General features: G+C 30.4%; 3 protein-coding genes across 4 annotated transcripts; 1 reads left to right on the plus strand and 2 right to left on the minus strand.

The window, feature by feature from the left end:
- Positions 1–1,969: 1,969 nt before the first annotated feature.
- LOC101503874 (pentatricopeptide repeat-containing protein At2g27800, mitochondrial) lies at positions 1,970–7,000 on the plus strand. 2 transcript variants are annotated; one of them, XM_073370396.1, is made up of 4 exons: positions 1,970–2,273; positions 3,657–3,758; positions 3,855–5,382; positions 5,720–7,000. In XM_073370396.1, exons 3-4 carry the CDS (start codon positions 3,918–3,920, stop codon positions 5,752–5,754), a joined length of 1,500 nt encoding a protein of 499 aa, XP_073226497.1. In that variant the 5' UTR covers positions 1,970–2,273; positions 3,657–3,758; positions 3,855–3,917; the 3' UTR covers positions 5,755–7,000. The 2 variants fall into 2 exon arrangements, with proteins under 2 accessions (XP_073226497.1, XP_004505962.1); XM_004505905.4 differs by having other exon boundaries at positions 3,700–3,758.
- Positions 7,001–9,671: 2,671 nt separating this feature from the next.
- LOC101503314 (uncharacterized) lies at positions 9,672–10,433 on the minus strand. Its single transcript, XM_004505904.4, has 2 exons — positions 10,240–10,433; positions 9,672–9,992 (listed from the first exon to the last, which is right to left on the minus strand). The coding sequence occupies exons 1-2, from the start codon at positions 10,323–10,325 to the stop codon at positions 9,791–9,793; spliced, it is 288 nt and encodes a 95-aa protein (XP_004505961.1). The 5' UTR covers positions 10,326–10,433; the 3' UTR covers positions 9,672–9,790.
- A 6,209-nt stretch (positions 10,434–16,642) lies between these two features.
- LOC101502994 (vicilin-like seed storage protein At2g28490) lies at positions 16,643–19,079 on the minus strand. The gene is made up of 5 exons (XM_004505903.4): positions 18,741–19,079; positions 18,094–18,272; positions 17,902–17,982; positions 17,373–17,774; positions 16,643–17,289 (listed from the first exon to the last, which is right to left on the minus strand). The coding sequence occupies exons 1-5, from the start codon at positions 19,027–19,029 to the stop codon at positions 16,816–16,818; spliced, it is 1,425 nt and encodes a 474-aa protein (XP_004505960.1). The 5' UTR covers positions 19,030–19,079; the 3' UTR covers positions 16,643–16,815.
- Between the last annotated feature and the right edge of the window lie 5,014 nt (positions 19,080–24,093).

Raw genomic sequence — 24,093 nt, forward strand, 5'->3', positions numbered from 1 at the left:
AAATTCGGTTCGATTCAATTCTAGTTTTACAAAAACAGTTCGATTCTTAAACTAATTCAGTTCAAAACCAGTCGATTCGGTTTGACAGTTTAGTTCAGTTTTATTTATTTTTTTAACACCTCTAATTAATGTCAGAGAAGAAGAAGAGGTAATGTGATTGGCTCGGCGTTTAGAGAGAAACTCGTGGAAGGGCTGAGGGTGTTGGAGAAGTCTCTTATATGCGTTCGCAATCCGTAAATTTTTTTCGAATCTCTTTTGTTTGAATTATTTGGATTTAATTTTTTCGAATCTTATCAATTGTCCAAAAACTGGTAATGTGGAATTTACAAAGTGTATGATTTCTGTGACACCCTTTGCTCAATTATGCATAGTTAATGTTGAAAAATGCAAAAATAATTAGCGAAAATTAAAAACCTGACAGATACTTTAATAATAAAATTACTTTATAAAATGCATCATTTAATACATTGTAAAAATTAGTAAAAATACTTTTACAAATAATTTTGAACACCAAACCACATAGTTATAGCAAAATGTGAATTAGAATTAAAGGACTTCAAATTCTTAAACATTTCCAGAACTTCAATTAATCTTCATTCACCCGGATAATATTTGAATTGGTTTGTAGGTGTAGAATTGCAATTCAAAAACAAGATGTAAACATAATAAGTGCTCATGAAATCACATAATCTCATTATTATCATGCATCACATAATTAACCTAATCATGTAATATTTATATTTAACTATATCTTCATCATAATATACATATTACCTAAATTATCACATAAAAAGATATATCACATAAATTATGCAACCATAATCATATGCGAAATGAATTGTACACGACCTGTGACTATAGTAAGAACATAATTAATATTTTAAATATCATGTAAATTTATCATCAAATAATTCTAACACATGATCCAATTAACCCACGATGGATTGAGAAAAATGTTTACTAGCTATCCAAAAAAAAGCAAAAAAGTCTAGTCGAAAAAATTTGATATTCAATGGAAGCATCTCAACGATATCTCGTTTTTACATGAGACATTCTATTAAATATATCTTAAAATTCTCCTTAAATATCTACTTCAATTTATCACGATAAACTTTTGACATGTCGTGCTTAATATATGCTCACTCTGATCTAAATATAAGAGAAAATGAATGAACAAAAATGAATATATTTAATCTAAATTTAAGACAAAATACATCAACTTTTATTGATATAATTTTATCTTATATTCAAGACTAGAGGAAGTAAAAAACATGCTTAAGAGTTTGAAAAAAAAAACAAAAAAGGTAAAGTGTAGTGAGAATGAAACTTTTTTTGATCTAAACTATATTTTAAAAACAGTTTTATTAAGAATTTAATCGATCACAAATAATTAAAGATATCCAATTTTTATCAAAATTATTTATAAAAACATGTTTATGAATAGTAGTAATGTGTTGATAGTATAGGAGACTTCCAAAATAAAATTTCTATTTTAATGTTTTAACAAGTGCTGTTGGAACATTTATTTTTTCAACTGTAGAACATAACTTATTTTATTTCACAACCAAAGTCAAATTAATTAATATATTTTTCGAGATATGTAGTTTGTATATCTGACGGAACTACCAACAGGATAAGTTTCCATAAAAACATGAATTAATAATTATAAAATAATGTTGCACAAAGGGGTCCATTTTACATGATTAAATAAAATAAGCAATTAAGAAAATGGAAAGCAAAGAAAAGGTGCTAATTAATTTAGGATATGTTTTTACATTTTACAACATAGTAATAACAATAATAAAAATGAAAATAAAAACAAAAATCAGGGGCGGAGCTGTGAGGTCATCATGAGAATGGAACAATCAGGGGCGGAGCTTCTCAAAGACATAGGGATGCGGCCACCCTAAAAAAAAAAAAAAATTTATAGGTAAAATGACTAAAATGTCCATATTAAAATTAAAGAATTACAAGAATACCTAAACTTAATTCAGTTTTCTCTTTCTTCTTCTCTTCTCCATCCAGCCTCTCTCCTTCTCTGTTCTCTTCTCTGATTCTCTCCCTCTGCTTACAAGTTACAGCAGCCTTCCTCTCTCCCTCTTCCATAATCGGATTCACGACAAACGCGCAACTTCAATCAGATTCACGAATCAATCTCCTGACTGCCTCCGTGGCTGTTCCGCTCGTTCGTTACTCTCGTGTCTGTTTGCTGCAACTCTCCAGTCTCCAGATCGCCTCTGCCTGACTGCTTTGTTCGCTGCAACTCTCAAAAGGTTCGAATTTCTATTTTGTTATTGCTGATTTTTGTTAGTTAGTGCTGATTTTTGTTAGGTTTGATTTATGTTAGCATGAAATTTAAAGCTTACATTGTTAGTGTTGAGTTTGAAGCTTTGATTTAGAGTTTGGAATTTTGATTTGGAGTTTCAATTAGACGTTAGTGCTGATTTTTTTTGAGTTTTTGTGTTGCACATAAGGTGTTTGATTTTATGTCAATGTAAAGTGTTTGAGTTTTATTGTCGCACATAAGGTGTTTGATTTTATGTCTATATGAAATGTTTGAGTTTTATTGTCGCACATAAGGTGTTTGATTTTATGTTTATATGAAGTGTTTGAGTTTTATTGTCGCACATAAGGTGTTTGATTTTATGTCTAGATGAAGTGTTTAAGTTTTTTTGTCGCACATAAGGTGTTTGATTTTATGTCTATATGAAGTGCTTGAGTTTTACTTTAAAGAGCGTAGAGCATTACTTTAAGGTATTCTTAAGTCATGGAGTTAAACTAGTTGATACTTCACTTTGTGTTTATTACAACTTAAATTTTTGCTATATAATATTATTTATATATTTAATTTATATATTATATTTTTATGTCGGCCACCCCAAGGTTTTCGGTCAAGCTCCGCTACTGGGAACAATTGATACAAGATTTGATCCAAATCTTGATCATCATCTTTGATCTCCACAAAATCATTATTAATGTTTCTTTGTTTAGTCTTTTGTTGATTTGCATGTAGTGATCTTTGCTTTCTCATGGCCTTTCTTCTACGGTCATGATCTGCCATCCTAAACCGCCAAATTAAAACATACTAGTATAAGATTAGAGAATAAAATAAATAAATAAATCATAAATCAAAAAGAGAGAGGGGGGGGGGTGCAAATTAGTAATTACTCTTTGGAAAGAGCAAGAGGGTTAGTGATTCCGGAGAGACAGAGAGGAACACCATGGGTTGCACGCAGGCTTAACATGGACTGCATTTTGCTTTGTTTTTTTGAGTAAAAGAAATTAATGAGACAAAGAACAAAAATAAAGGAGGAAATAGAGACTAGCTACTGTTTTTCTCTTGTCCTATCCACTCAACCATTTAATGCATATAGCATGGTAATGTGCTAAAATCTATAACTTCTTTTTTTTTGGGCCATTGGGCCTTTCTTTTGCTTCTTTTACTTTTACATTTACATTTTTACTACTAATATTCTATAGGAGTCACTCTATAAACTTTGGTCAATGGCACCCTCAACCAATTCAATCTACTATAATTAATGATTAAAAATTATTTGAAATTAAGATAGTAATTTGATCGTTGCTTTTTAAATAAATTGAATTTAAAAAAATATATACTTATTTTTATTTGTTTTTGTCAATCTTACTTTAAAAAGTTGATGAATCTCAATTCCACTTCAATTCTCTTCGGTGTGGCAGGAATCTCGTCGATGGCGGGTTTCTCGCTTTCCTCACCGTTCTCGATTAATAGCTTCAAGGTTAGTTGCCAATGTTATTGTACTCTTGTCACTTCTTATTTATTTTTCCACCTTGAATTTTGAAATTTTGATTAGATTCATTTTAATTTTACATAGGTTGTTAATCGTTACTCGGGAAGAATTTGAACCACTTAGTTTGGAAGCATATACAAAAAAAAAATGTTATCTTTTGGTAGAAATTGCTTGAAATATTGTAGCTACTTCAGAAGGAATAGCTCAAATGAAAATCTATGCTCCATAACCACTTATTTGCAGAAATTTCCTGAGCTATTTGTTCTCAATGATCCCATTGAGAAAATTTCACACAAGATGCAGTTCTTCCATCATCCTCAGAAAGTAGATCCATTTTTATTCCAAACCACAGCTAGTTATACTCATTTTCCTATTAAGTTAAGGATGAAACCCGAGTTTGAGTCCTGGCTGGAACAATCATTGGTCAGACGTCGAACTCTTGATTTCCTGAGCCCATTTCCCTTTAGCACAGGAAGGTTAAGACCAATAAATGTTCATCTTTTGATTCCACTTATTTGCTTTAATTCTTGTTATTATTCAACTAAGGCTCCTTCAAGATCTTATAGAAGAAGGGCCCGAAAGAGGTTTTTAAAATCCTGCATGCCTACTCTAGACCAAGCACAGTTTCAGTTTGCACAGTCCCAACTTCTCCCAAGGTTCACTCCTGAAGAACTATGCAATGTTATTGCTATTCAACGTGACTCTTTAGTTTGTTTAGAACTTTTTCACTGGGCATCTCACCAGCCGAGGTTTCGTCATGATGTGTCTACGTTTCATGTCACCATAAAGAAGCTTGGCGATGCAAAAATGTACGAAGAAATGGATGACATTGTGAACCAATTGCTTGCGGTTCCTTCTATTGGTTCAGAGGCGCTATTCAATATGATCATTTATTATTTCACCGAGGCGCGGAAGTTGACTAGAGCTGTCCATATATTTAAGCACATGAAGAGTAATAGAAATCCAAATTGTAGTTATAGGCCTTCTATTAGAACCTATAATATTCTTTTTGCCGCACTTTTGAGTCGAGGATGCAACTCTTATATTAACCTTGTGTATATGGAAACTTTGAGTTGTTTGTTCAGGCAAATGGTCAACGATGATGGGATAGAACCTGATATTTTTTCATTAAATTCTATGATAAAAGGTTATGTGCTTTCTCTTCATGTGAATGATGCATTGAGGATTTTTCACCAGATGGGTGTGGTTTATGATTGCAAACCCAATTCTTTAACCTATGATTATTTGATCCATGGGCTATGTGCCCAAGGAAGAACAGAGAATGCCAAAGAATTGTATCATGAAATGAAGACAAAAGGTTTCACCCCAAATAGTAAATCTTATAATTCACTTGTCAATTCTTTGGCACTTGGTGGCGAGGTTGAGGCAGCAGTTGATTATCTATGGGAGATGACTCGAAAGCAAAAATCGGTTGATTTTATTACATATAGGACTGTACTGGATGAGATATGTAGACGAGGAAGAGTTGAGGATGCCATGAGTTTTCTACAGGAGTTGCAAGAAAAGGACCTTGTAGATGGGCATACTTACAGGAAGCTTCTTTATGTGCTTGAAGATGATTATGGGAATTCAGCTAACAGAATCGAATCAGGTACTGCAATCTTCAAATCTGTCATCATTATAATTAGTTTTTGTTGTAGTCTCTAGGCCAAGATTTACATTTAAAATTTTGCATGTTGTGTATGTTTCATAATGTCGTTTTGATAGCAAATGCACATCCCGAACGATGGCTTTGTGTGACTAACACAGTTTATAACCTGATATAGAGTATTTTCAAGTTTCAAATTACACTATCATATAGTTGTAAAATATATCAATAGAGAAATTTGTTTTCCTTTCATCGCTAATTGCTTTAAGAAGTTAGATAAATAGAATCTTTGATAAATGACAATTATATATATTTATATATATGTATATGTATATTTCAGGTCCAGCTTTAGTCTCATCTGAAAATCGTTGGTGAATTCCTGGATCAATTTGGCAGGAATTCCTCATAACTCTTAAGATGCAGAATTGTCAGATCCTAGAATGCAAAGAAAGTTCAAGGCTAATTTCGGAAAGTACCTGTAGCTGTCCAGAGCATGACATTCAATTTATCCATCTCCCTCAAAAGGCATACAGATTCCAAGGGCCCTTCTGAGGAATATAGTTGGCTTCAAGGTTGAAACTTGGGATCTAGTATGGATCCATTCTTTCAACTTCAAAGATATTTTGCTTCTAAACCTGAGCATAGGTGTGAGTGAGCTCATTGTAATGAACCTGGATGATCAGATTCATTATGGCTTGACATCAGATCCTCCTAAAGTTGTTCTTGGCCAGAATGGAAAAGTGGCCTTGCAATGAGCTTTTGTTGGAAGCTGCAGTATGGTTCTTAATTTGTGTTCTCAGTTCTGTGACACATCAGGAAAAAAAGTCTAACCTTTCCCTTCTTGCAATGAAGGATGGTGTCTACAATGTACAACTGGTGATAGTTCATTCGTTGAGGATGGTGCCTCTAGACTTGCTGAACTTTTTAGCTCACTTTATGTACGCCATGGAAGAGAACTTGCAATAGAATTCAAAATATGTTTCATAAAAGTAAAATGAGCAGATTGGAAAAATTAGAGGAAATATTTAGATAAAGATGCAGGACTGTGACAAATGAAAGACAACTTTGCAATGCATAGATCTGAGTATAGATATATGCAGATATTGAACAAAATGGGCAGTACCAAACATTTTAGAACTGGATTTTGGAGTTCGTGTGAAGGATGGGTGCAGCATTGCAAGAGTTGTGACTCAAGAGACAAGGCTTGACTTCTTTTTCGGCTAATTTCTCAAGACAATTAGAATGGTTTTTTTAGATTTTATTTTACATCTTATATGAATATTCCTTGAGGATTTTACATTACATAAAATAGTTTCAGGTAAACAGCATAACTATTAGCCCCATTGCAGAGCACGGAAATTCTTGTGCATTTTAATGAACCTCAGGGAAAACAACCAGCTCGTCCCTGTCTTCCTCCCAAGCCTGGACGGATCCAAGGGTGTTGTTAAGCATGTAGCTTGTGCATTTTAACTCCACCTCCCAAATTTTTAATACAAACTATTATTATATCTATATTATATTCTCGAACATACATTAATATTATATTACTATTATCTAGACACTTTATATTGAAGTTGTGGCTAATATATGATATCAAACACATTTAATTGATTTCTCGATATGTCCCTACTCTCAAGTTTGTCTTTTTTTTTTTCGCTTTCTAATCTTGTAACAGGACTGAATTAGTGACTATCTTTGCATGAAATATTTATTTAACATGGTGCAAAAGATCCCGCACATGCGTTTAACATATCTCTAATGTGACGCCTATATGTGTGCTAATGAGACATTTAACGTCACACATCAGTATGGTTAGCTATGTTAAGCGACGTACTAACCAATAGAGGGATTAATTTGATTGATGTCTATAAATCAGTTTAATATTATAGAGACCACTATAGAATGTCTATAAATCAGGGACTGAATTGATGCAAAACTTAAATATCAGAGACCGAGACCATTTTGGGTGTATATTCGTCAAAATTTTCAGATATGGATATAACTATTTAGGATTTAAATATGTTAAAAGGATTCATAGTTAATTAGGCATTTAACCAAGTGATTAAAGTAAAGTACTTAATACAGTTCATCTTAATTGGGAGCACCTGAGTTTCATTATTGATTCAAATAAGTGAGTTTAATTGTTATGTACAAAATTTTACATGATTAACGCATGCGTGATTTTAGAGATACTTGGTAAAAGTAAAATATATTTAATAATTTAATGATTGTAATTGATTGATAATATAATTTTTTTTATATTGATAATATATATAAATTAAATTTTAAATAGTTATTGATCAAATTTCACTTAACTCTCGATTAAATTTTAAATTATTAAAAATCATTTTCTTAGAAATCATAAAATTAAGATCTAAAAGTCATAAATTAGACACTTCATTATATTTTATTATTTTTACCCAAAAATGTGTTTTGTTGTTAAGTCTAAACATATGTTTATTATTTTCATTTTTACTTCTGCTTTTTTATATGGTAAAAAGAACCATTGCCAAGTGTTAAAGCTTTAGTGTCCGTGGAAGCCTCGTGGATTGATGCATGGCCTTGCCTATCCAGAAAAATAAAATTTTAAGATTTATATTTAACTACTCCAATAATATATATTTAGCCTATAAAATATATAAATGTTCTTATAATGGTGAAGTATATGTGCTTAGTACTTATTCAGTATCAGTATTTCTATCATATTCGCCCTACTTTGTTTTTCTTTATCAATTTATTATGAGTGAAATACATACTTTTTATATATATTTATGCAACACTATTTGTGTTTTTTAGTTTATTTGTCGGTATAATCGACATAATTTATAATTTTAATTTTGTATTATAAATTAAACAATTCTGATCTCTTATTAAAATTATATAACAAAAATCATGTTTTTTATTTTATGTACATGCACCTTCATCTTACAAAAATATTATATCTTCTATCTATTTATGCATCATAGTATTTAGCTACACCAAATAAATATGTTTTTGAAAAAATAATAGAGAAAATTTTGTTTGTTGAGAATGAAAATTATCTAGATAAATAAATTGGACAATGAATTTCGTGCAAATACATTAGTAGTTTCCATTGCAAAGAACATTATTAGTCTTTTTAGGTGTATAAAGTCAATTATTGATGAATTTGATTCTTCAAAACATCACCAAATTCAATTTTGTTAAATAGCTATCGTCAATTTATATATTTTATTTTTATTTTTCTATTTTTTTTGTGGATCTTTAATTTAAATTTTAAATAACTAAGTAAAAATTATTATAAACTTTGTACTAATAAATTTAATTTAAAATAATGATTTAATTTCTTTTATTCGGCTACCTCATAAAATCTTATGCTAACTTTGTTGCTGTTTTATACCAATTAATTTGAATATCAAATGACATTGTTACAAACGAAATGACGAAACCACACTCATATGCTCGTGATTATAGAAAGAACATACGTACTTATGTAGTAGTTGTTTTGTGATATATATATGGCGTTTGAATTATAACTTTGATACTTTTGTCTTGTGTATATAGTTTATTTCCATTAATGAATTAAAAGATATTGAAGACCTTATAAAAAAGAGGTATTAAATATAACTCGATAAGACTATCTTATCATTTAATTTACTAACATTTGCATCTAAAGAAAATAACTTTGTTGCTTTTTATGAGAATATTGTTTATATAACATTTCAATACTCATTTATTGACATATATTATGAGTTTATGCATGTGTAAGTGGTACTTAATAACTAATATAAATACTAATGTATACCTAATATTATTTATTCTTAAACATTGTTGGTACTAAATAATTAAATACAATAAATTATAAACTTGTAAATTGTACCAAAAGTAATAATGTTTTTCTTTCAAGATTTCCTCCATGGATGTTAATTATTAATACTTTCTAAAAATACTAAAATAACGAAAACACAACAACCTCATCCAGAAAATAGAACCTAAACACAATATAACGAAAATTAACTTCATTCCTCATTGTCGATATTGACCAAACTAATGCCAAGTAATTCAAACATAAACAATTTTCTTTTTTTATTGTCAATCATTCATAGTTGATATAGTAATTCTCAGTATACTTTTTCGTTCCTCTTGTTGCTTTTCAGATTCCTTACCTCTCAGCTTTCCCAATATTCAATAAGAATCAATCATATAAACAAATTAATTAATATATTTTTCGAGATGTGTAGTTTGTATATCTGACGGAACTACCAACAGGATAAGTTTTCATAAAAACATGAATTAATAATTATAAAATAATGTTGCACAAAGGGGTCCATTTTACATGATTAAATAAATTTAAGATATGTTTTTACATGTTACAACATAGTAATAACAATAATAAAAATAAAAATAAAAATAAAAATCTCCAGAAAATTAATTAAGCAGCTTTTGCAGTTAAACAACCTGTGAGGTCATCATGAGAATGGAACAATTGATGCAAGATTTGATCCAGATCTTGATCACCATCTTTGATCTCCACAAAATCATTATTAATGTTTCTTTGTGTAGTCTTTTGTTGATTTGCATGTATTGATCTTTGCTTTCTCATGGCCTTTCTTCTACGGTCATGATCTGCCATCCTAAACCGCCAAATTAAAACATACTAGTATAAGATTAGAGAATAAGATAAATAAATAAATCATAAATCAAAAAGAGAGAGGGGGGGGGGGGCAAATTAGTAATTACTCTTTGGAAAGAGCAAGAGGGTTAGTGATTCCGGAGAGACAGAGAGGAACACCATGGGTTGCACGCAGGCTTAACATGGACTGCATTTTGCTTTGTTTTTTTGAGTAAAAGAAATTAATGGGGGTGCAAATTAGTAATTACTCTTTGGAAAGAGCAAGAGGGTTGGTGATTCCGGAGAGACAGAGAGGAACACCATGGGTTGCACGCAGGTTTAACATGGACTGCATTTTGCTTTGTTTTTTTGAGTAAAAGAAATTAATGAGACAAAGAACAAAAATAAAGGAGGAAATAGAGACTAGCTACTGTTTTTCTCTTGTCCTATCCACTCAACCATTTAATGCATATAGCATGATAATGTGCTAAAATCTATAACTTCTTTTTTTTTTTGGGCCATTGGGCCTTTCTTTTGCTTCTTTTACTTTCACATTTACATTTTTACTACTCATATTCTATAGGAGTCACTCTATAAACTTTGGTCAATGGCACCCTCAACCAATTCAATCTACTATAATTAATGATTAAAAATTATTTGAAATTAAGATAGTAATTTGATCCTTGCTTTTTAAATGAATTGAATTAAAAAAATATATATTTATTTTTATTTGTTTTTGTCAATCTTACTTTAAAAAGTTGATGACTCACTAAAGTACCAAATAATGAAGTTATTTTCCTTTACTTGTTCTCTTAGGGACTTTTGTCTGATTATCTGAAAATATTACATTACCAATTATTTTAGTATTCTTGAAGTAGTTATGACCAAGTGACTAACATGGATGCTATAGTAATTAAAGAATATTTATTTATGTTAACATCAATCTACTGTTCACTTTTATTTGTTTTTTTTAATAATATATTTGATTATGAAAAAAAGTGAAAATGAAGAGAAAATAAATAAAAAGTGGCATGATTGTTTAATTGTCTAATCTAAGTTAACATAAAAGGGAAAAAATAAGGTAAAGAAAAAGAAATTCACAGTGACAAAAATAGCCCTAGAGAAAATAAATTAAAAATATTATGAAGTGTAAAGAAAAGAAAATATTTCACAAAAATTAAAGATGACTTTTGATAAAACAAAATATACAAAATAGTAGAAGAAATTTTAATTTAGAATTACGTTGGTATGGATGATAAAAAAAATTGATTGTTAACTACTAGAAAAACACACTTAGTGACGAATTTTTTTAGTAGGTTATGGAATATTCACTCTTCTCTTTCTAAGACACAATCGAAGATGTTTTAACAATTCATAAGTACTCTTTTTTGTAAAATAAGAAAGTAGCTAGCATCCACTAACTAATCTAAGTGAAGCAAATCGGGGACACTTGCCCCACTAAAATATATATTTTGGTATTAATGACTGATTAATTTTATTTTGTTACATTAAAAAGTTAACTTTTGTCTCTCCTAAAAATCATTGAGTAATTTCAATTTTGATAAATCAAATATGTATCGTGTAAGAGATAAATTGTTGAATGATTATTTAATTATATATACAAAATAAATATATTTTTGATGATTTTTTTTTTTAATTTTATAAATTAAATATATTAATTTGGCTTAATTGCAGTTTTGGTTTCCTTATTTTAATTGAATCGCGAAAATAGTCCCCCCATTTTGTTTCTCCCCAGTTTTGGTCCCCCAAGCAGAATTTTGGTCCAAAACTTGATGAAATTTCATTTTTTTTGCATTTATTTAAGTCACACAATGCCTCAAGATCTCATTTGCAACAATTGTACCTGAAATATATGACCATAAATGGTGTAGTACGACTTTAAAAAATAAAATTTCATCAAGTTTTGGACTAAAATTCTGTTTGGGGGACCAAAACTGGGGAGAAACAAAATGGATGGACTACTTTCACGATTCAGCTAAAATAAGGAGACCAAAATTGCAATTAAGCCTATTAATTTTTAGTGATTTAACTGTCTCTTATAAAAAATAATTTTTTTCTTTCAAATATAAAAAATAACATATAACAATTATAATGTATTGTTATACTTTAAAAAATAAATTATATATTGAATGTTGCAATTTTTTTGTATATATTGATTCTACTCCCCAAAATTTATATGTCCATCCTTACTAACATCTATTCCAAAATTTATATGTACATCCTTATTAATTTTGAAAAATCTTTACAAAAATCTTCATGGTGAAAATATAATTGAATATAGGCTAAATTACATTCGTGGTCCTTTAACTTAATTTTAGGTAACGTTTTAGTTCTTTATCTTTTTTTTTTCCGACTTGGTCCTTTATTTTAATTTTAAGTGACAATTTGATATTTTATGTTTTAAAATTTCAACAATGATATCCTTTTTTATACAAAAATTCAAAAAAAATTCAATCAAAACTCATAAAATTAATTATATTCTTCAATATAATACAAATTTCATCAAATTCGTAATGTAAATTTTCAAATAAACTCATATTTTCATACTTTATTTGATATTTTTAGAAATAAAGGACTAAATCGGGAAAAAAAAAAAAAGATAAAGGACTAAAACGTTACCTAAAATTAAGTTAAAGGACACAAATGTAATTTAGCCTTGAATATACATGTAAATTTTTACACCATTACAATAGTTAGAAAGTGACAAAATTAGTTGAATCCACTAAATCAACTTGTTTAATTTATTATTTTAGGCGACACAATTTAAAATTTTACTCTTTACCACTGAATTTGGTCCGTTTTGTTTATCAGTTGAAAACAAATGGAATAGACTAATAACTAGTTGGGTCAAATTATTATTACTTTTTTGCAATAAGTATTATCATGATAAATTAAACAACTTTTTTATCACTCTACTTTTTCACTCTTCAATCTTAACTTCTAAACTAACTTTATATAAAAAATATATCTTTATTAATTTTATTTTTTACTTGCTTATTTATTTTTCTGTTATGCCGTTATTGGCCTATTTTCTTACTACAACTCAATAGAATTAGAGATTATTGCTTGTATAATGATTGTTGAATTATATTAAATAATTCTCTTAAAAATCAAATGTTTGTTATTGAGGATCAATTCTTCCATCTAGGGATCTAAAGGAGTGAGAGTTTGAATTGATCTTATATGATCACATGATCAAATTAATGTATAATATTACACGCACATGCAAAAATAGATACTTTTCTATACATAATATATATATATATATATATATATATATATATATATATAATATTTTATTTAAAAAAAATGTTTTTTTTGTATGTGTTTAATTACTATACATTTAGTTTTATAATTATTAAAGATCTACTCTAGAGTTTCTACCACTAACTTAAATTGGCTCACCCTAGCGGAGCTATCTACCGTTTTACCACCTACAAATAGTACATAATCTTTTATTCTTTTGAGTTTAATTTTAATATACTCAAAAGAAACATGAATGAATTTACACGATTATTTGATACTGATCGACTATATCATTGAATATTTTTAAAATCATGGTGCAAATATAACTTAAATCTTCTTATTTTTGTATAACAAGTTAGTAACAACTTTATTTTATTTGAAAATTTAAAATTTAAAATTTTAGTTTAGGTGTAAAAAGACATGTTTTAGATTTGAAACAAAATGTTCTGAACGAAAAAAACAAAGTTAGTATATTTGGGCGTGTTTGATTTATAAGTCATAAAAATTAAATTTGAATAAATTATGTATAATTAATTAATTGTGACCCAAACAATAAAATATAATATGATTTATGTACAAAGTATTTATGTAAAAGTGAATAAAATATAGAATGATTTATGTTTTAAACTGAAATTATTTCTAAAAATAAAATAATTCTTATCGAAAATATCTAAAAATATTTAAATCAATTCTACATGTTTAAAATCTATTTGTCTGCTACATATATAGTATTGGAATAATTTATCCTACTAGTTCTTTCCAGCATCCTCATAAATAGACAACAAAGAAACTATTTTCCCTCATAAATTCATTCTCCTTGTTTAAACCTGCCCTACAAGGTTTGAACCATACCAATGATGGTCCCATTTTCTGAATTGGCTTCCTAGCTCTTTTTCAACCATAATGACACTTCTTTGGTACAACAACCATATGATATACGACTACTAAATATAAATATACAATACTAGTATTAAATGACTGATAATCAGTTTTATAAGCATTTATTACTACGTACTCCTTCCATTCTTATAAGTAAATCAATAAAAATTAATATACGTAGTTTAAAACTTAAATTGTTGAAATAGGTTATAGAAATTAAGAGGAGTTAAAATTAAGAAGAAAATAGAATATTCAGAAAATGGAAAATAATTTATAGTCTTGAGAATGTTTTTCCATATTACAGACTTTATAACAATTTTAAGTACTAACTGTCTAAACAAACTTAACTAATTTCTAATTGGTTTTTAATCTTCCTAACTAAGTACAAATCACTTCAATTATATCTAAGATGCTCCCTAATTCAAAGTGATTCAATTGATATTAATACAAGATTGTTCCTTATTTCTTTGAACTTCACCCTCTTCAAGCTTTTAGTTAGGACGTTTGCCTTTTGATCATTGATACTGCAGTGCTCTATCACTTGATCTCTTAAGAAGTGAAACTTTGTTTCTATTTGTTTGCTCCTTCCACGAACACTTGAATGTCTTGCGCATTCTCGAGCAAAATGTCCTACTTCACACTGATAACACAGTTTCACGCGCTTTGCTGATCTGTTCAAACAATCATTGATTTTCTTAGATTTCATCTTTATCTCCACCCTCTGATTCAACAATCTCTAACAAGCTGCATTTTTCACCGCAGTCATGTCTTCTCCAGTCAAGGCACTCATGGTCAACAACACATCAACTTATGTTCCCTTGCCGCCTTGACCAACTGCAGTCTTCAATGTTTCAGATTTCATCTCTGTCACCAACTTCATGTCCTCTTTCGATAATCCATCCAACTGCTGCAAATAAATCTTGTTGCAAACCAAAAGACCAACAACTCTTGCCTTGCTCCTAGAAGCTACAACATGAGTTTTAGCCACATCCACTGCCTTCTCTTGGACCTCACTCTTACCATCATCACTATCATCATCCAACCCAATCACTTCCTTCTTTTTGCGAGTATAAATTGCAAGGACCATTCTCTTCCTACTTGGCACAACAACAAGAGTGATTGAAACATTAACATCTTTGTTCCCTTGCTCAACATCTCATACAACAACTCCTACTCTTGCTCCACAGTTGACTGTTTTGCTTTGAGTTGTAGTCTTACAAGCCATACAAGATTGAAAACTTGGGGTACCAACATCACCTTCCCTTGTATTCAAAATATTATTCAATCCTTCAACCTCCATCATTCTTGAAGATCTAGTTGGCAGTGTTATTTTGAAGGTTCTGTTTTTGGACAATGGTGCCTTCAATACAAGCCTATTTACACTATCGAACATATTTATTTACCATGCTCCATCTTCATTGAATATCCATTTTCAAGCAGTTGTCCAAGACTTAGTAAATTGTTCTTTATTCTTGACACATACAACACATCACAGACGAAAGATTATTTTCCATCTCTCATTCGAATAATCACCTTTCTTACTCCTTCTGCAGTTACTTTGCTATTATATGCAAATCTGATTTCCTTTTATTCTTTCATCAAGACTCACAAACCATTCCTTATGTCCATCATATGATTAGAAACAACCAATATCGAGAAACCAGAACTGGGATGAAGAACATTCTTAGTTTTTAACACTTTTCCAAAACGTTCTTGGTTTGTAGTTGCCATCACCAAGACTGTGTCTAAAAACGGAGAACGTTCTCCATTTGTGGTGGCCATCAACAACACATCATTTGAACCTGAATCCTCAGCTGCCATTTGAACTTCATCATCCTCTATTTGGACTTTCTTGGATATGCATTCATTTGCAAAATGCTCTCATTTTTTACAATTGTAACATTAGATTCCTTTCTTGTTGAATTTCTTCTTGCCATTCGAATTCTTGCTATTGTTATCACTTTTGTTCTGATTTCTTGAACTTCCAACTCCTCCATCAAAATCATATTTCTTGTACCACTTGAATTTACCTTTGTCTTTCTTGCACTTTACATCACCTTGGCTGGTCTTCTTGCTAACTTGGGCCTGCACTTGAGATGCTGAGGTTGCTGCACACCTTTCTCTTATTGTCAGTTCATGAACTTCAAGAGAGCCTTGCAAATCCTTCACCTTCATCTTATCAAAATCCTTTGATTCTTCAATGACCACCACTATATGACCATACTTTTATGTTAATGTTTTAAAGATATTTTCACTTGAAATGGTGAAATTGAGAAGAAGAGAGAAAAAAAATACTTAAAATACGAAAAATGATTAACAGTCAAAAAAAATATTCTTCGTATTACAAAGCTAAATAAAAAAGAGTACTTATATGTAGAAATAAGTTATTTTAATAAATACTTATAATTAAAGGAGTAGTATAAAAAACTTGAAAGAGAAAAAGCCACTTTGTCAAATAAGGTATCCAACTGAAACTAGTTAGTACTAAACGACGCTATGTTATCTCAATTTGTAAATCTCTTTCATCAATCAACACATTTTTAAACTATATATAGCAACACAATTCCATGAGGAAGAAAATTACATTTTGTTCACAACTAACTACACAAAGCACATATGAACCAAAGAGAGAAAAAAAAAGTTACCAATTACAAACAAAACCAAACAAGTCTATTAAGTGTTCACCACAATTGATAAACCTACTCAAAATCATCCATAAGAATATCATCGAAAATCCCTATAATACCCTTTGATTGAACATAAGCATCTTCCTCTCTTACCCCTCCAGTTCCAGGTGCAGCCCATGTTGAAGAAACTATGACAGCATCATGTTGAGCACCAACAACATCTCTCATAATGTCTTCTCTCACTCCAAATCCAGCTGCAAGTTCAGGTCCCATTATGGTCTTTAGAAGTGATGCAGCACCTACTAGAAACTGTGGATTGCTCTTTTTTGATGAGGTTGTGAACCCAAAGAACTCTAAGGCTCCATTTCTTGATGCTATTTGACAGAATGGAAAGTATCTTGGTACATAGAATATGTCACCTACTTTTATTTCTGTGTCCATTGCATTGCTTCCATTTGGAAATAGTATCTGAATTCTTCCACTGCCTCTTAATACTATTCCATATTCTGTTGCCCTTGGATTCACATGAGGTACCATCATGGATCCCTACAATACAAAATGCATCAAACATCATAACAACAAGAAAAATTAATATGTAAGGGCTTGTTTGTTTGGTTGCATTTGCATACCGCAGTGAGATTCACATGAAAAACACCAATGTCAGGTATTTTGAGAAGAGAATAATCATCTCCATCCAATGCACTGCTCCAACCATAACCATTTTTGAAGTCATGTTTTCTGTCATAGAGGTTGTATGAGTCAGGGGAATCACCTCTGTCTTTGTTCTCTATATTTTTATTCTCTTCTCCTAATACACTTTGAAATAGCTTCCTCCATGACCAACTTGTTTGCTTCTTCTCTTCATTGTTTTCTTCTTGGCCTTGTACCATTTTGTTAAGGTGTTGTACTTTTTCTTCCTTCTTTAGTTGAAGGAATTTGGTCCAAAGACTAGGTGCATGAGAATCATCAATGTACACAATTGGCCCATCTACTTTCTTGCTGAAGATTCTCTCTAGCTTTTCTCTTGATTCCTATTAATGAATATTAATAAAAAGAATATGATAAATATTGATTGGTTAATGAGTTAGTTACTACTTCCTTATGAGTTAATTACAACTCCTTTAACAACATAATTTGTAATATTAGGCATAAGCTTACATTAAATGCAGTTTCAAGAATAACAGGCTCAAATCCAGCAAGCACTGATTGTGAATTATCTCCTCCACCAATATAGAAAGGCTGCATAAAATTGAAGAATGTCATAACAACTTTGTTACAAGATAGCATATTTTCATCATCATATCATAATGATAAAGTGAGTGAAAGATGTGAAATTATTGATACATGTACCTGAAAAGTATCTCCTAAGCTTGTAGAAGGATCAATGCTGCAAATGAGATGAAGTCTCTGACCTTCACCTATATTAACCAAATAGAATACAGAACCTGCTGGAATTACATATATGTCCCCTGTCTTCAATCGTCTCTCCTCTAGTTCATCACCATATATGAATCCCAACTTTGCATCCCCTGCATCCAAGTTGAAATTTTCATTCACTTCAATTTTCTAATCACTTCAATTTTCATGCACTATCAATCTCTTTCTTTTTCTTTCAAATAATCATTGCACCTACTTGGTTAAAATAGTCACACATCATCCATAACAAAGTCTCTAGTCAAATACTAAAAACAATTTGAATATATAATTAAATATGGATGATATATTATCTAACAGTTTTATCCTTCTCAAACATATATAATTAATTTTTGTCCATGCTTTAGTGTTTACATGTTTCTAGTTCATACAATTTTTTTTCTTAATTTCATAGAAAGGACAAATATGAGTGCTACTCCTTATATTATCATGGCTTTATGCAGATTAGACTAATCAATTAATATTTTCTTTCATTCATTATAATATATAGTTTACTATGAAAAAAAAAACAGAAAAGTGAGGAATCTAATCTATATAAAGGGAGAGAAAAAGCATAGTAATACCTCTACGGACGAATATAATAAAATTGGAGTCCAAATATTGAGGAATGAACAAGGACCTTGGTTCCATATTAATTAAACCAATGTGCATGTTCCTATCCAAAAACTCAGTATCTTTGTTTTGAAATAACCGCATTTCCCCTGCATCAGTTTTAACCACACTCTTGGAGTCTTGCATCAAGAACAATTTGTTTGATGATGATGAACCTTTTTCCCTTTCTTCATCTTCACACAATGTTATGGTTACTCCAACAAGAAGCAAGAGCAAAAGGGTGGTTATGTTTTTTGTCATAGTGATAATGATAACTGTGTTTGTGTTTGATGTTTGAATGTTATTACAAAATGGGGTGATGAGTTTATAAGGGGTGGTTTAAGAGAGTGTAGAGTGACACGTGTCTTCTATGTGGAACTTGGGAGGTTATGCTGGCGATGTAGTTTGTAGACAAGTTGGTTATGAGAAGTGAGTAACATCATCTTTTCAATGACACACACATATATATTATTGTCCTATACGAACTACATGTTTGGAAAACAATGTTACTTAATTGGAGGAATATCAATTCAGGTTTAAAGAAACATTGAGACTCAATTTGTTACATATTCACGATATCTAGTTAATCAATTATTTATTTTTATTAATTTTAGTTGAGTAGATAATTTAAAAGTTATAATTAATTTAGTTACATAACTTTTTAATTTTATTTAAATTAATTATTTATTCAATTGAAATAATTATATTTTCTTACGTGAAATATTTTTATTTTTATAATAAAAAAACAATGATTTGTGAGAATGGATGAGAATGAAGATAAATAAATAAATTTAAGGATAAATTTTAGGGAAATTAGATATGTTTTATATTGACATCAAATAAAATTTTAATAACTTGAGGTTATTTTTAGTGAGGTTAGTTTTTATAATTATTGGAGGTTTTTATTTGTCATCCACTGCATGTACATTCTATCTTCAATATCCGTGAAAAAGTAATTTTATTCTTTTTTATTATGTCATTAATGAATTTTTTTTCATTTTTATTTGAACGTCTCAAATATGAATGACAATCTAAAATATCTGTTAAATCGTAATTGTGTTTTTCATATCGAATATTAATTTTCAATCATTCACCGATATTCAATGATATACATTTGAGTTTGAATAAACAGTTTTTCTTGTGAGAACAAATTACTGTTGATTTTGGTTTATATCTTACACCTCTTTCGCACCTCATAATTAATTTGTCTTTTTTTCATCTATTTTCCATAACTATATCAGATATAAGGGTAACAATTATTATTTTATTTTATCTTCCAATAATTTTTGTCCATTCGAATACAATTTCTCGAAAGAAAAATATCTACAAAATATATTTCAAATAAAATATCAATATATTTGTATACTTTAAAAACCAAAACTTATAATATCAATTATCATTAACATTACTTGATCAGTCGTGAATTTATCTGTAGAATTTACAATTTTTCTAGCTTCTACCAAAAGAAATTTCTAAATCTGTCAGAGTTAACGACAAACAATAATTATTCATATGTATAATTTTAAAAATTATAATAATAATTAAATATTTTAATTATACGATAGTTGTTATTGTCTAAAAACAATTTTTAAATTAAAGTTATAAAATAGACTTATATGGTAATTAATAATATAATGAACTTTTATTGATTTTTTTTAAAGATTTTAATTAGATTTTAGTTGCTATTTTATATCAATAATACATCTTCATTGAACTCTGAGTTTTAGTGTAAAAAAAAACACAAATTCTAATATTTTAAAATTGATTATAAATGGTATAATATATTGTAGTTAAATTCAAAATAAAGTATATCTTTTTATCACTTTTCTATGTAATTTCTATATTTATTCTTTTGATCACCTTAAATATGTTTGTTTTGGTTTTGCTATCAATACCATGTGGCACTCAATGTCATATGACTCTAAAATCTTGTGCGGCAAATTTGCAATTTTTTTTTCCTTTCACTTTTCTTCTTTGTAATGTATATATTTTATTCTTTTAGTCTCCATAAATATATTTGTATTGATTTTGTTATCAATACTATGTGGAAGTCACTTATTGAATGTTGGTATGACATTAATAATCTGACGACTCAATGTCACATGACACTAAAATCTCACGTGACAAATTATGCAAATATTTTTTCCTTTACTTTTTTCCTTTGTAATTTCTATATTTTATTCTTTTAGTTTCACAAAATGTTTGTTTTGATTTTGTTATCAATATTATGTGACATCTACTCATTGAATGTTGGTCTCTCATTTATAGTATAGTGTCACATGACACTAAAATCTCATGTGGCAAATCATGTCAGTATTGTTAGGTGGTTTTATATTGGAATATCACTTACTGTAATTAAAAAGATTGTACGAGACTAAAATTTGAATAATTCTTAAATTATAAAAAATGAATATAATTTTTTTAGAAAGACTAAAATAAAAAACATCTTAATTGCAAAAATCAAAGCAACTATTTATTCAACTTTTAAAAGTGCCTAAAATAAACTTATAAAAGGACATGGGTCTAAGTAATGAGTAGGTGTAAGAAATTCTTTACTATTACTTTGGACCAACCCAGCTTGATCCACAGATATATTATTATGATGCGGACGTACTTATATTGAGTTGGGCCAGCTTACTAGAATAAATTTATTATAATATTCTTTTTTCAGGTTATTATTTTAAAATGTTAAAGTCACTTTGAAAGTTTTTTTTTTTCTTTCAGAAAAAACATTTTTATGTAGTTGAAAAGCATATTTTTAGATGATTTTGTTGTTCGGTTCATTTTGATCTTTAAATGTACGAGACTGTGTCATTATAGTGTATGTTTGTATTGAAATTTCAAAATACATCCTTAAATGTAACATTATATTAGTAATTTTATGAACCAAACTTACAAATGCAAGACACGTTTGAGAATCAAATGAACTAACAGAAGTCACAACGATGATTGAAGTGGATGATTTTTGATGGAAGACGATTGTGAGCTCCTCATAGATGATGTTGTTGGGGTTGATTGCAAGTCCCACATCCCTTAGTGTGGGAGAATAAGGAGAAGGCCAAGGCTATATATTGGGTTTTGGTCATTTGTTTTCAAATGCACCAATCAGCAATAGCACTTTAAGCTTGTATCTGACTTAGTTTATATATTTGCTTTGTAAGAGTGTGGTTGTGCTGGGGTGTCTGTGGTGTGAGTGAGAGAAGTCTATGTGTTGTAACAATTTTCACATAGTATTAATTATCTGGTTGCCGGTTTAGGCAGCGGCCGTGGTTTTTTCTCCGGTTTTGGAGTTTCCACGTTATATTCTTGTGTTGTGATTGTGTCTTAATTTTTTTAACTTACGCTATTTTTCCCAACAACTGGTATCAAGAGCCAAGGTTCGGAGGTTCGGTAGGATAATTTTTCTTAGTATGCTCTGTGGTTGCAGCTTTGTCTGATCTTCCACATCAGAAAAGAAAGGTGATACTGTGAAAGTGCTGTTTAGGGAGGTTCTGGCTAAGGAAAGACTTGGTATTTAAGCGTGTCTGTTGTGACCCACCTCTCTTTCCTGGGAACTTACCTGGTGCACAGTTTACAGTCTGCGTGCAGCTGCTATGTCTTATTCAAGCGTTATGAAGTTTGACATAGAGAAGTTTGATGGAAGAATCAACTTTGGCTTGTGGAAAGTACAAGTCAAGGATGTGCTTATACAATCAGGATTACACAAGGCGTTGAAAGGAAACACTTCCAACATGGAGGACGACAAGTGGGAGGAACTAGATTTGAGAGCTGCAAGTGCAATTCGTCTGTGTTTGGCAAAGAATGTTCTTGCGAATGTGCAGAATCTGTCATCAGCCAAGCAACTCTGGGAGAAGCTTGAAGGGTTATATCAGGCTAAGGGCATCTCAAATCGGTTGTTGTTGAAAGAGCAATTCCACAATCTGCGCATGGATGAAGGTACGAAAATCTCTGATCATCTTAGTACTTTGAATAATATTGTCTCTGAGTTGGAATCTATCAAAGTTGAGATTGATGATGAAGATAAAGCGTTAAGGCTCATTTTGTCCCTTCCACCTTCCTATGTTCATCTTAAACCTGTTCTGATGTATGGGAAGGAAAGTTTGAGTTTTGAAGAAGTTGCAACTAAAATTATTTCTGAAGAAAGGAGAATGAAAAATGATGAAAGCACTTCATCAAGCTCAATGTTGCTGACTAGAAGTGGGGCTAATGGGAAGAAGATACATGCAAAGAATTTGGTGTGCTGGGAGTGTGGAAAGTCTGGGCATGTGAAGAGAAATTGTCCAGGTGGAGCAGTATCTGAAAAAGACTCTGAAACAAGTGCTGGCAAAGTCTCCCTTGTTTTGGGAGATGATGGTGATCTCATCTAGAAGATAAAGTTTGTCCTTATGGTATTTCCACTATACCATGAAAAAGGACAAGTTATTGCTAGCGGATTCAGAACAACACACATGCATTGGTTGGCATTGATGCAAGGTGTGTGGTGATTTGTCGATGGCTGAAGAACTTCCTGGAAGCCAACATGGGAGTTGCACCATAAATTTCAGCAAGGTTTCGACATGAGAAAATTCTTGGAATGGTTTAGTTCCAAGTGGAGAAAATTCTTGGGATAGTTTAGTTCCAAGTGAAGTGTACTTTTGATGGTGGAGTATGATTGTCGGTAAGACAATGGAAGCGGAAGTTGTAACTCTTACAATCAAGGTGGAGATTGTTGGGGTTGATTGCAAGTCCCACATCCCTTAGTGTGGGAGAATAAGGAGAAGGCCAAGGCTATATATTGGGTTTTGGTCATTTGTTTTCAAATGCACCAATCAGCAATAGCACTTTAAGCTTGTATCTGACTTAGTTTATATATTTGCTTTGTAAGAGTGTGGTTGTGCTGGGGTGTCTGTGGTGTGAGTGAGAGAAGTCTATGTGTTGTAACAATTTTCACATAGTATTAATTCTCTGGTTGCCGGTTTAGGCAGCGGCCGTGGTTTTTTCTCCGGTTTTGGAGTTTCCACGTTATATTCTTGTGTTGTGATTGTGTCTTAATTTTTTTAACTTACGCTATTTTTCCCAACAGATGTTGTACTTGCATATCTTCTGACGCTCAACAAGCTAATATTTATATAAAGTGAGTGAGAGATTATTCAAAATAGAATGAGTGTACATTTCACTTGAGGCAATGATACTTTTATAGTGAACCTTTTTAAGGTAATGAGGTGAAAGATTTGTTAGGGTCGTCGTCGAGTTTTATTCTGTGATAAGTGGATGGGTCACCATGTAGCCATAATCACACTATATCCGATGAAAAAGGATTAGAATGATCCATTACAATGGATGTGA

Source organism: Cicer arietinum, chromosome 6 (assembly GCF_000331145.2).
Source record: "Cicer arietinum cultivar CDC Frontier isolate Library 1 chromosome 6, Cicar.CDCFrontier_v2.0, whole genome shotgun sequence".
Classification (NCBI taxonomy): domain Eukaryota; kingdom Viridiplantae; phylum Streptophyta; class Magnoliopsida; order Fabales; family Fabaceae; genus Cicer; species Cicer arietinum.